The following is an 11753-nucleotide window of genomic DNA, read 5'->3' on the forward strand; positions in this document are numbered from 1 at the left end:
GATGAATAGGTCCATACTTGGCGTGAACCGACAGTAAAAAACACACGCGTATTCGCCTCATTTAACGGGGCTGACCCGTGAACTGCAGCAATGCAAACTGTGCCAGAAGTTCGAGGGTCAACCTCAGATTTCTGCCATGGGTTCAATAGGAAAATCATACATTGAATTTTTCCAACGTGTATGTCCACCATGTGCACATGCTCTTAGAAATCCACCAGAAGGCAATTTTCCCACTGCAGTATTTTGGTCAGTAATTTGCATCTGGATTTGTAAACCAAAGCCAGGGATGGAGTCTACAGAGAGAAAAAAAGATTGGAATGTCCTACATGTTTTGGACCGACTCCTAATTTTGACTTCCAAATTCTGATGCAAAATGCCGACCAAAGGAGACGCAAGTGTCAGAGTGGCCATAGGCTGGTTTCATGCACTGTTTTGGAGCATTTTTTGCTCCTTTGTTGCTGCCAAATGTTACCTGATTGCATACCCCCCAACTTTTTGGACACTCAAAGAGGGACGCTTATGGTTCATTGTGTGAAAGTCAATTTTCCCTGCCATTTATGCAGTTTAATAGTTTTCTTAGCACACAATAGTGCAAAAATTACCTGACTATAGAATTTTCTAAAAATCCAAATTGAATCAAATAATAAAATAATATACAAGGCGGGGTCTAATATACAGAGAGGAACCAGACAAACACTTTCTGAATCAATATTGTAAATGTAATAATGCAAATCTATACCTCAGATCAAAAAGAGGGACATTTAAGGAGAAAAGAGGGACAGAGGGACTTGGGTCCAAAATAGGGACACTTGGGAGGTCTGTGATTAATGCACTACATACAAAGTGCTTTGGTTCCTGTTATTGTCCTGACATTTTTTTCAAAATGCAGCAAGGTATGGTGTTTTTTATGGTGTTTATCCCATAGGCTTCTTATTAGGAAATGAAAACTGCACAAACAGACAGGTTTTGTTAAGCACCCTTAAAAATGTTGGTAAAGATGGAAAACACTTGGTATTGGATGCAAACATTAAAAATGCAACTAAAAAATTGTGTGTGAAGGAGCTCATAAGGACCCAAAGATCTTCAGACCAATAGGTATATGTCACTGTTGTCACCTTCTCAAAATGTACTTATTTCACCTATTGGCAGATCTATCTGCATTCTGGCATTGTAATCAATAGTATGGCCATAACCAGATTGCCTATAGAAGACTAGTAATCCAGAATTACTAATATACTGCCAACTTCACACAGACGGCACAAAAGTAAATTCTCATTAGTTACAATTACAGCCAGTGAGAAATTCCCCCTTGAAACCTCTTTTAAAATATTACTGATCTTGGTTTGAGTAGAACTTACTCCAGACCCTCTCAGTAACAGCAACCAGTCCATAGCATAAAGCAACCTGAGGATCTCTAGCCCAGGAAGGACAACAAGTTCCAGCATGCTAGTTGCAAACCTTGGATGTCCCCCAAATGGCAGTAAATCTACACACCCCAGGGTAATTTTTTTAAAGGGATGGTTTGATGGTCTCTTTCCCTGTGGCAGGTTTTTCCTGGTTTTGTATTTGCCTTTTCATGCTGCTTTTAGACCATTTACTTACTCCACGCACATAACTTGCATAAAGGGGAGGAGACAGAAAAATCAAACAAACACCAAATATTTTATTACCATTTTTTTTTATTACGATGGTTCCCTGTGGCATGACAGATCTGGAGCTATGTGCAATTACAAGTCATTACCTAAACAAATGCTGAGGAGCAGTAGAGAGAAGAAGCAGGCACCGGCTGCAAACAAGATGCAAAAACATAAAAAGGCATCACATGGAGAAAGAAGAGGGGAAGAAATCAGAAAACAACCAAAAAACGTTAGATACTATTACCTGTCTTCCTTCTGCTCATTGAGAAAGAAGTTTATAAGGATTTTTTTTTTTATGTAATTGCTGAATCTTCAGAGATGCATGGAGAAAACATACCTAAAAAGAGGAAACAAAGTTTGAAGGAGAATCATTACTAGACGCTTATTTTTATTATTATGTATGCAAATGCTAATTCTTGTCTTTTTTTATTTATTTATTTTTGTACTGTGATTATTTATTTTTCCAAATAGTAACCCCAAGATGAATTTAAATGACATAAAATAATGCAATGAACTTTCTACAACTCTCCTTGCTTGCCTCTAGCTGGCAGCTCACTAGTTAAGATAAAGCAATAGATGAGGCCGAGTGTGCTGACTCCTTTGTGTTGAATTATGGCTTTGCTGAGCCAAGGGTCATTACAAAGGATAAGTAGGGCAATAAAACTATGAGATCCAGTACTCTTTCCCTATAAAGATTATCATTATTGGGTTATTAATACTCGACCATCTTGAATTATACCTCAGTAATAAATAGGGATCTTGACTCAAACTCAGGCAGTATAAAAATAAGATCCCCCCCCCCCCATTCAACCAGACTCTAGCTGCTCCATCCCTGCTCTCTTCATATAATAAAGTATTATATAGGTCAGGCTGCACTAAATTTAGATTATGTAAATACTCTGAATATATATATATATATATATATATATATATATATATATATATATTTATATATAATATATATATATTTTCCCCCACAATAATTAATTTTCTATTACAAAAGTTTTAAAAAACCACTGAAGGTGGCAACAAGATAAAGCAGAGGGGTTTGCTTGTGTGATTTTAGTGCAGTGGTCGCATCTCTATGGACAATGTGATTTATAACCTGACCTAAAATAGGAGCATATACACCCGGTATTCATAATGTGATTTTTATAGCTACTGCTATTGTTTTTCACTGGGAATATGTATCTAGTAGTCCATCAATAAAATGATAAACTATATGGTTTTTATGAATCCGAAATTATTTAAAACAGAAACACACACACACATATATATATATATATATATTATATATATAATATATATATATAATACACATTAATAAATAAATATATAAACAATAAATAATATATTAATATTGATTATAATAGTAGTAAATTAGAAGAAGCTATTTATTGTGACAGTAACTACAGTGTAAATCAAACAAGTCAAATATAATAATTTGCGGCATTTCATATTGGAGAGGTGATTAGAAATAGTAAATTATAATAAATAAAACCAGCAACTGCAAATGTATTCTTTGTAATCCATTGTGCAACCCCCAATCAAGACCACCACAATAAATACTACCGTAGAAAGCCCGTTAAATAAATGACTACTTTATATAGACATGACATTATCCGTTAAATAAAAGAACTTACATAAATGATTTTAAAAATAAATAAATAAATGAAAGAAAGTTAAGCCCGTCACCTTGTAGAGAATGTCTCATTGTTCCTTCTGGGTGAGTGGATATTGGTGAGGAGGATGCCATCTCCTACACGATGGTGCCTTCTGAGTCCATATTCTACATGGGGAATCCTGGTTTTCCTGCAGATCTCTCAGGCTTGAATGGATGGGGTGAGCTCTGCCATGAAGCTTGGGCCTCAGCATTGCAGACACAAAGTTGCTAAGTTAGCTAAATTCTCTAAATCTTCTTCCTACTCCTTCCAGCTTTGTGTGGCTTCACAGAGTATCGCGGTATTGGGTTCCCCTTCCCTCCTTGTTTATAGCTACACAAGCCAAAAAAGCCCATAAATCTTTTTCAGAAAGCCCAGAGAGACAAGAGGAAATTGTGTATGCATGGCTAGGAGCCGCTAATATCTAAACCCATTAACAAGCCTGGGTAGGACTCAAGTTGTTGGGGTACATTAACCTACAGTTAAATTCTGAAAGAGGTAAAAAAAAAAAAAAAAGGCACTGTGTCAATTAACATAAACCAAATTCATCATTTCATTTTTGTCATATAAAATTAGCTGAGGGGGATGAGCAGCCTCCTTTAAAATGCACTTATTGTGGTCATCTTTAAAAGTCATAAATCAGGGGACATGGGAAGTTTTGTTTTTTAATGTAAGGATGTGTTGAGTCTGATAAGACCTGGGAGGGGTGTTATAGTGTGTGTGTGGGAGGGGGGGGGGGAATACATATAAAAGAGCAAAACCAATTACAATGTGTCACCTACAATAAATATTATGACAAAGGGACGTAAACAATAAACAATGTAATAGATGCTAATCAGAATAGTATATATATATATATATATATATATATATATATATATTTATATATAATGTGTGTGTTCAGGAACCTTGCCTTGTGTTTCAGCCTCCATTATGACTCCCATTTCTTTACAGTAATCAATGCAAATTTTAGCCACTGCTCTGATTGTGCAGTGAGGGAGGGCTAGGTTCAGTGTCTGAGTTTAAAGACCACTAAACAATCATAATCTGCATTGGCAATACCCCCACAAGAGCACTTCTCTCGTCTTCCACCACCCCCCACCCTCCCCAAAAAGGGCCCTCCAGATAACAAACGCCTCCCCAACATCCCTGCTCAGCCCTCTTGTTGTGTGCCTGAATATACACTGCAGCCTGCTCTGCTGCACCCTCTTCGCCTAGGAAAGTGTTAAAGGTAAGATATTTTCACTCCAAGCAAACAGCAGGCTTTTGTATACATGATTTATCGTCTGATTCTTGGTTCAAACAGAGTTCACATGAATTTGCTACTGCTGAAGGCTAGGAGATGGGGCTGACTTCACACTACTGAGGCTGCCATTAACAAAAATCCTTTTGCCTTTAGACTCCCAGCAATTTTTTTTTTTATGTTTTTCTTTTCTTTTTCTTTTTTTTTGCGAAACTTGTAGAGGCTGAAAATTTAAAACGATAATTGCGGAGATGAAAAAAAATCTGTGCAATATCTTTTTTACAAGGCGAGATCTAAAGGGTTAATTCGGTAATGACTCCACCAGGACTCCGTATCTAGATGATCAATGGGCACTGCCGTGAGATCTGTCGGACTGGAGGGGGGTCATTGTATATATCTCTAGGTATCACATCTTTTAAAATATAGATCGGTTGAAAGAGGAACGAAAGATCGTTTGATGGGAATGTGAATGTGCAGTGGAAATAGCATTGGAAGGGGTGTAATGTATCTGGGGGGTCTGTATTTGTTGTAATTATTGTTGTAATGGTGCCATTCTGCCCTGCAGCTATATCGCCAGGATAGTCTGCATAAACTGCATAAGATAGGATTTGTTTTTTTATTTATTATTTTTTATTTTTTTAAATCTGTGAGTTAAATTAAACTCCAGCACACAGGACCTTATTTACTGCCTCCTCTTGGAGACGTTTGGTGGGCGCTGTAGCTAAAATGATAATTCGTTTTTGATAAATGCTTTGCACACATTTTGTAGCGGGGCTGATATAAATCAGGAAGGAAGGGAGGAGGCGGCAAATACAAATCATATTTATGGAGGGGCAGGGTGCTGTGGCTATTAAATAAACAGTAATATTAATATATTAGATGGCAAGTTCCTATAATATTACATAAGGCTGCAGATTGGATGGGAATGGGGTGGTGAATAGTGCTGATGGGATAGAGGGGGATTCTGTGTCAGAACAAAGGACTCTGCTGGGGCCTGATCATGGCCCATACACCAATGGGGCTGGGGGTGCACTGGGGTGTCCGCCATATTGACACAATCAGCCAGGCTAGTCACTGAGGATCCAGCTGGAGGAACTCTGCCAAGTAGAAGAACACTTTGTGTTATGGTTGTTTTTGGCTCCATGTGAGTCAAATTCCTGAGCCCTCTGTAAACAGTGGGGAATGGCAGAGAGAGAGAGAGAGTCTGGACGGTGAATATGGGGGGAATGTGCAGGCAGCTGAGACCTAGGAGACCTGGGCTCTGAGGGGCAAGATTATTATCCACAAGTCAAGTCTAGGACAGATTGGGACAGGGCCCGAGATATAGGGACATCCCATGGACAGAGCAATATAGAAAGCCAGGTGGGAAATGGAGGCAGCAAGACTCCAGAACTGTAGATAGGAGGCTCCAGGAGGATTTCCAATGCAATAATGGTAAATGAATGGCAATACAATGGTCCAGGATCGTTCATAGGACAAGTAAACAAACTTTTCTAGGGGCCAAAAGTGAAAACGTTTTTCACTTTTTGAAGCAAATACACAAAAGATGTCAATGATTATGCATCAATAATAAAGGAGAGATGACAGATAGCTAGAAAAATGATTGATTGATTGATTGATTGATAGATAGATAGACAAAGAAAGAAAGATAGAAAAAAAGAAATATATAGATAAAGAAAAATTGATAATAATAATAGATAGGTAGATAGATAGATAGATAGATAGATAGATAGATAGATAGATACACGGTTTATGGATAATAGATAGAAAAACAGACATAGAAATAAATAAAAAGAAAGAAAGAAAAATATAAAGAGGAAACTAGATAATATTAGATAGATCGATAGATAGATAATATGCAGATAGAGATAGATAGATAGATAGATAGATAGATAGATAGATAGATAGATAATAGACAGATAGAGATAGATAGATAGATAGATAGATAGATAGATAGATAGATAGATAGATAGATAGATAGATAGATAGATAGATAATAGGCAGATAGAGATAGATAGATAGATAGATAGATAGATAGATAGATAGATAATAGGCAGATAGATAGATAGATAGATAGATAGATAGATAATAGATAAAGATAGATAGATAGATAGATAGATAGATAGATAGATAGATAGATAGATAGATAGATAGATAGATAGACGGATGATAAATAGATAGACAGATAAACGATAGATTGATTCATAGATAATAGACATAACTAGAAACACCAGCCCTGGGTTCCTGTTTTTCCTGCTCCCTATCTCTCTCCTATCTTTTCCTGTATTGCTAACTAGATTGTGCTGTTGGTCATTTTGATCTGTGGTGAGGAGAGCTGGAGAAGTCTGGATTGTGGTGGAGCAGAGGTAGATCAGATGATAATAACTATTGTTCACCTTTCCTAAATCCATCCATCATGCCAGGTAGAACCTGAAGTGTTCATACCACAAGCAGGAGGTAAGAGGCAGTCACATGGAAACAAGCAGCATTCAACTTAAGCTATAGTCTCCCAGATATAAGCAGTCATCTCATTACTGTTAATCATTTTTATAACTTCCTACGGCACTTCCACTACATAAATCCGGCTGTCCTGGATTTCATCTGTCATCTTACAGTTTAAACAACAATCCTGGGTTTAGCTGCTGGTCACATATTCTATACAAAAACACACACACACACACACACATATATATATATATATATATATATATATATATATATATATATACTTATCTCTATCTTTTATCTATCTTCCCCTCTATTTATCCTCTTACCTAAAGATACCCAAAGTTTTCAACAAAGTTTGTAAAGTGTAAATACTTTTTGCCGTAAACTTTATTATCCTATTTTATTATTTAGCATAAATAATTAAAGGGTGCTATTTCATAGAATGTCTATTATTTTTCCCAGATGTGCAACAAGAAAACAATGTTATATAAATGTATTAATTAGTTGCTCATTCATTGAGTTTTTAATTTGCTACTTGTATTTGTGACTCAGATTACATAAATCTTCAAAAAAGTGAAAAATCAAGGACAAAATGTACAGAGATAGATAGATAGATAATAGACAGATGGATAGATAGATAGATAGGTAATAGAAAATGAATAGATAATACATAGATGGATAGATAGATAGATACTAGATAGATAGATAGATAGATAGATAGATAGATGATAGATAGATATATCACCATATAGTAGTTTCTAAATATTTGGTTTATCCCCCATCCACTATTAATGACCAGACATAAATAACTTTGTCTCTAACATATTTAGAAGTCAATAAAAAAAAAAAAAAGCCTACATTTTGTAAAGTTAAATATCCCCCCATCCCCCTATCCCCCTATCCCCCTTGCTCCTGTCTCTCCCACCCTGGGAAAGGTGCCTTTTTTTAGACAGTGGAAGCAGAAAGATATGTAGGACCTACCACATAGAAACACTTACTGCTCTCTTCCTATCCAAGGCTCTTTTGCTACAAGAATCACTTGGAGGGGAAAAAACATCGCATTTATTTTAAAGTAGGAAACTTTCCTTGTAGGTGCAGTGACGTCAGAAGGTGGTTCTTGACATTCTTTTGGAAGTCTAAAAATGCCTTTATTTGCTTTCTGTGTGTCAGCAGGTCTGAGGCCCTTTACAGAATATTTGGACTGGAGGAAGCCCTGGTTTGGTGTTTTTCTAAGATGCTGGAGCTTATCTGTAGACTCAGGACTGTCTGGAAGGGTCACTTGAGTGTGATCTCTGGTAACCTGGTCACATTTGCGTTACAAAGACTGAACAGAGCTGAGAGATGCAAAAATCACTTTACTACGACAACTCAGGGTCTTTTGCAGGCTGTGGCTTCCAAGACACTAGTGCCATGAGTTACCTTGGGGCACCAGGCTTACCCCACTGAAAATGACTATGAATCTCCTACTGCTTACAGCCAGGAACCACTCTAGCCCCACTAGCAATAAGAACGAGCACTCCATGAAGGGCATTAACTTTCATCTGTCTGATGTCTCAGAACAAGCCCAGCAGCCAAAGTCACCCAACTCAGCTGCAGTGTCCCCCAGCCCCAAATCAACTGCCACCCAGAGCTGCCCCTCCCAGTCCAGGTGCTGGGACAGAGGACTGCTGGAAGTCACCGGCACCAAGAAGAGCAGCAAGAACAACAACAACCTACCCAAACAGATCTTCCCCTGGATGAAAGACACACGTCAGAACTCCAAACACAAGAAGCCACCCCTCCCCCAAACAGGTAACACAAGGGGACACCCCCACCCTCACAGCCCCTGATACTGAAATGCAATGAAGGGGAACTCTTCAAAAAAGGGGCACAACTCCTAACATCTGTAAATCTATCTATCTATCTATCTATCTATCTTCTATCTATCTATCTAATCTATCTATCATCTATCTATCTATCATCTATCTACAGTATCTATCTATCTATCTATCTATCTATCTATCTATCTATCTATCTATCTATCTATCTATCTTTTCTTTCTATATATTATGTATTTCAAGTCTGTATCTATCTATCTATCTATCTATCTATCTATCTATCTATCTATCTATCTATCTATCTATCTATCACTTTTAGATTGGTCTCTAGCTGACTGGATATGCACTGGGGATAAGAGGTGAACATGTGGAGACAGTCTGGAGTGCAGTTTAGTATGGAGCTGGCTGATAACATATTACAATACCACACACTATACAAAAAAGGTGTATTGAGCTGCAGGATTTATTGTTCTACATTGAATTGATATTTTCAAGTTTACATAATGGAATTTGTGGCACAATATTCACTTTTCTTTTCTTTTTTTCTCCAGAAGATGACAGCTCACTGGACAGCAGCTTTATGAGTTCTGCCTCCAAAAGGGCCAGGACTGCTTATACCAACTCTCAGCTGGTGGAGCTGGAGAAGGAATTCCATTTCAATCGTTATCTTTGTCGCCCAAGGAGGCTGGAAATGGCCAAACTGCTTAATTTATCGGAGAGACAAATCAAGAATCTGGTTCAGAACAGGAGGATGAAGTACAAAAAGGACCACAAGGGAAGGGTGGGGGTGTCTCTCCTGGAGGACAATCTCCCAGCAGAAGTCCCTCACTGATACCGTTACTCTAACCCCCTCAACCTGGATGTGAGAGTGGCTATGAAGTGCCTATGGTAAACGAGATTCAGCAAGAGTCCTGCAATATGTATGGCTTGACTGCTTATTCTGCCCCTCTGTATGACAACCCACCGCCACCAGCTCAAAAACGATATAACCAGCCCCTGACCTCTGAGTACGACCACCCCTCAATGCATGGAGATGGAGTCTATGACAACTCTGGATTGCAGGGTAGCCAGGGTTTACATTGGAGGGACTACCTGGAGAATGGGTCTGGAAGCTGCTCTCTGTTCAACATGCCCCATCCTTCTTCATTAGCATTGACTACAGCTGTGCTGCACAGACACCAAGCAAGCACCATCTTGGGCCCTGTGGACCCACATCCACCTACACAGACTTAAAACATACATCCTGTGCCTCAGGGGTGTTCCCAGGAGCCTCCAGTGCTGCACACATCTGTAGAATTGTGTACCCTTTGAAACATAAAGGGCAATTTTCTCTGGCCCATTATGTCATTAAAAACATGTAAAAACCACCACCGACCAGTATGCCTCAAACCCCCCCCCCCCCATCTTCCTATGTTATTTATTAAACTATGCAACACCACAAGGGACTATGCATGAAGAGTAATGCCACATAAGCAACCAATTAGACAAGACTCTCCTTGCCCTCTCTGTAGTGTAAAAACTCGTATGCCTGGACAGAAAACACTGGGAATGGAAGGTCACAGCCTGTACACCTGGAATGTCCCCTCCTTATGGACAGACTGTAGTAGTTCTGGAGGTCTGTAAAAAAGTAGGTTCTATTTTAAAAAAAAAAATGGTATTTATGTAAGATCGACTTCCAGGTTTTGTAATTTCTCTAAATCTTTTTAGTAGAAAAAAAAAAATAAAGAAAAAAAATAATAGTATATTTATAATGCGTTAAAATCATTTAAATATTTTGCTTCTATTTTTGTGGTTGTTTGTTTTATATTTGTTTTCTTTTTTTAATTATTATTAGAAATTATATAATCGAATTTGATCTTCTTTTCCTTTAAAAATGGATCTGGAATCGATTTCTCTGAGTTTATCTGTATTTTAGTAGAGTTTGAATTAACCAATTTGATAAAATAAATACAAAATTAACAAAATATGTATTATTGTCTCTATTCCTAATACTAAGGTAAAAAGACAAAGAGATTTTGGAAGTTGCTGAAATCAGTTTGCCTGTGTGTGTGTTTTTTCTTTGCTAGGGGTTGGATTTCACCCTAAATTCACCCCCATTAATCATCTGGACAGGGACAGTTCACATGGCCCCCTAAAGCCTTTTCATGTTAAGTTAAGTATTCAGCCCTGGTACAATCTTGCTTGATCGTTTTTTGCAGTTTTTTTCATGCAAACTTTAGCATTTTTCCGGATCTCAAGTTTGGGTTCTGTCTGGTTCCGTAGACTCTGGTTACAGATGGGAAATCCGTTCCTGTTTGTGACATTTTGTTTTGTAAACAGAGCATTAGAACAGTACAGGGCAGGCAGCGTTTCCATAGTAAATGGTAAATATTTATATTACTGTATATCTTTACATACATTAGCACGTCATGTAGTAAAATGGGTCTGATGTGAACATTTGCAGGTTTGCAAACGAGATACTTTTTTGCTACATTTTGTTCATACATTTCAGTTAGTAAATAATAGTTTATATAAGTGAATAACCTTAATAATCTACCCCCATGGCTGCAAGAGGGACAAAAGAAACAACTATTATGGTCAATGCAACCTGTACAGAAGAAAAGCTATATGCCTGTAATATCTAAATATATGTGGGTGAATCTATCGATCTATCTTTATATAGTGCACCTTGAATGGGGTGTATATATGTCTATTGCTATATCTAAATATATACACATACATTAACTGTATCTATTTATCTTTGTATGTATTTATCATCTATGTTATCTATCTATCGATCTATCTATCTATCTATCTATCTATCTATCTATCTATCTATCTATCTATCTATCTATCTATCTATCCATCTATCTATCCATATCGATCATATTAATTAAAATGTGTTTATATATTTTACATTAGATATAATATAGATTTCTTATATTAAAATAAAATATTGCGTATTTGA

The 11753-nt window shown here is 37.3% G+C and overlaps 1 protein-coding gene and 1 long non-coding RNA gene across 2 annotated transcripts; one reads left to right on the forward strand and one right to left on the reverse strand.

Annotated features, from left to right (window-relative positions):
* Positions 1-1694: 1694 nt before the first annotated feature.
* Positions 1695-3571, reverse strand: LOC120993787. The gene is made up of 3 exons (XR_005777319.1): positions 3333-3571; positions 1882-1974; positions 1695-1786 (listed from the first exon to the last, which is right to left on the reverse strand). It is a non-coding gene; the product is annotated as an uncharacterized LOC120993787 (long non-coding RNA).
* Positions 3572-4480: 909 nt separating this feature from the next.
* On the forward strand, positions 4481-10117 carry LOC120993926 (homeobox protein Hox-D3-like). The gene is given in 8 exon segments (XM_040422389.1): positions 4481-4529; positions 8160-8408; positions 8410-8477; positions 8479-8780; positions 9358-9576; positions 9579-9950; positions 9953-10038; positions 10040-10117. Coding segments are annotated over 7 exon segments (1203 nt in total). The 5' UTR covers positions 4481-4529; positions 8160-8330.
* The last annotated feature ends 1636 nt before the right edge of the window (positions 10118-11753 follow it).

The sequence above is a fragment of the Bufo bufo genome, chromosome 3, assembly GCF_905171765.1.
Source record: "Bufo bufo chromosome 3, aBufBuf1.1, whole genome shotgun sequence".
Classification (NCBI taxonomy): domain Eukaryota; kingdom Metazoa; phylum Chordata; class Amphibia; order Anura; family Bufonidae; genus Bufo; species Bufo bufo.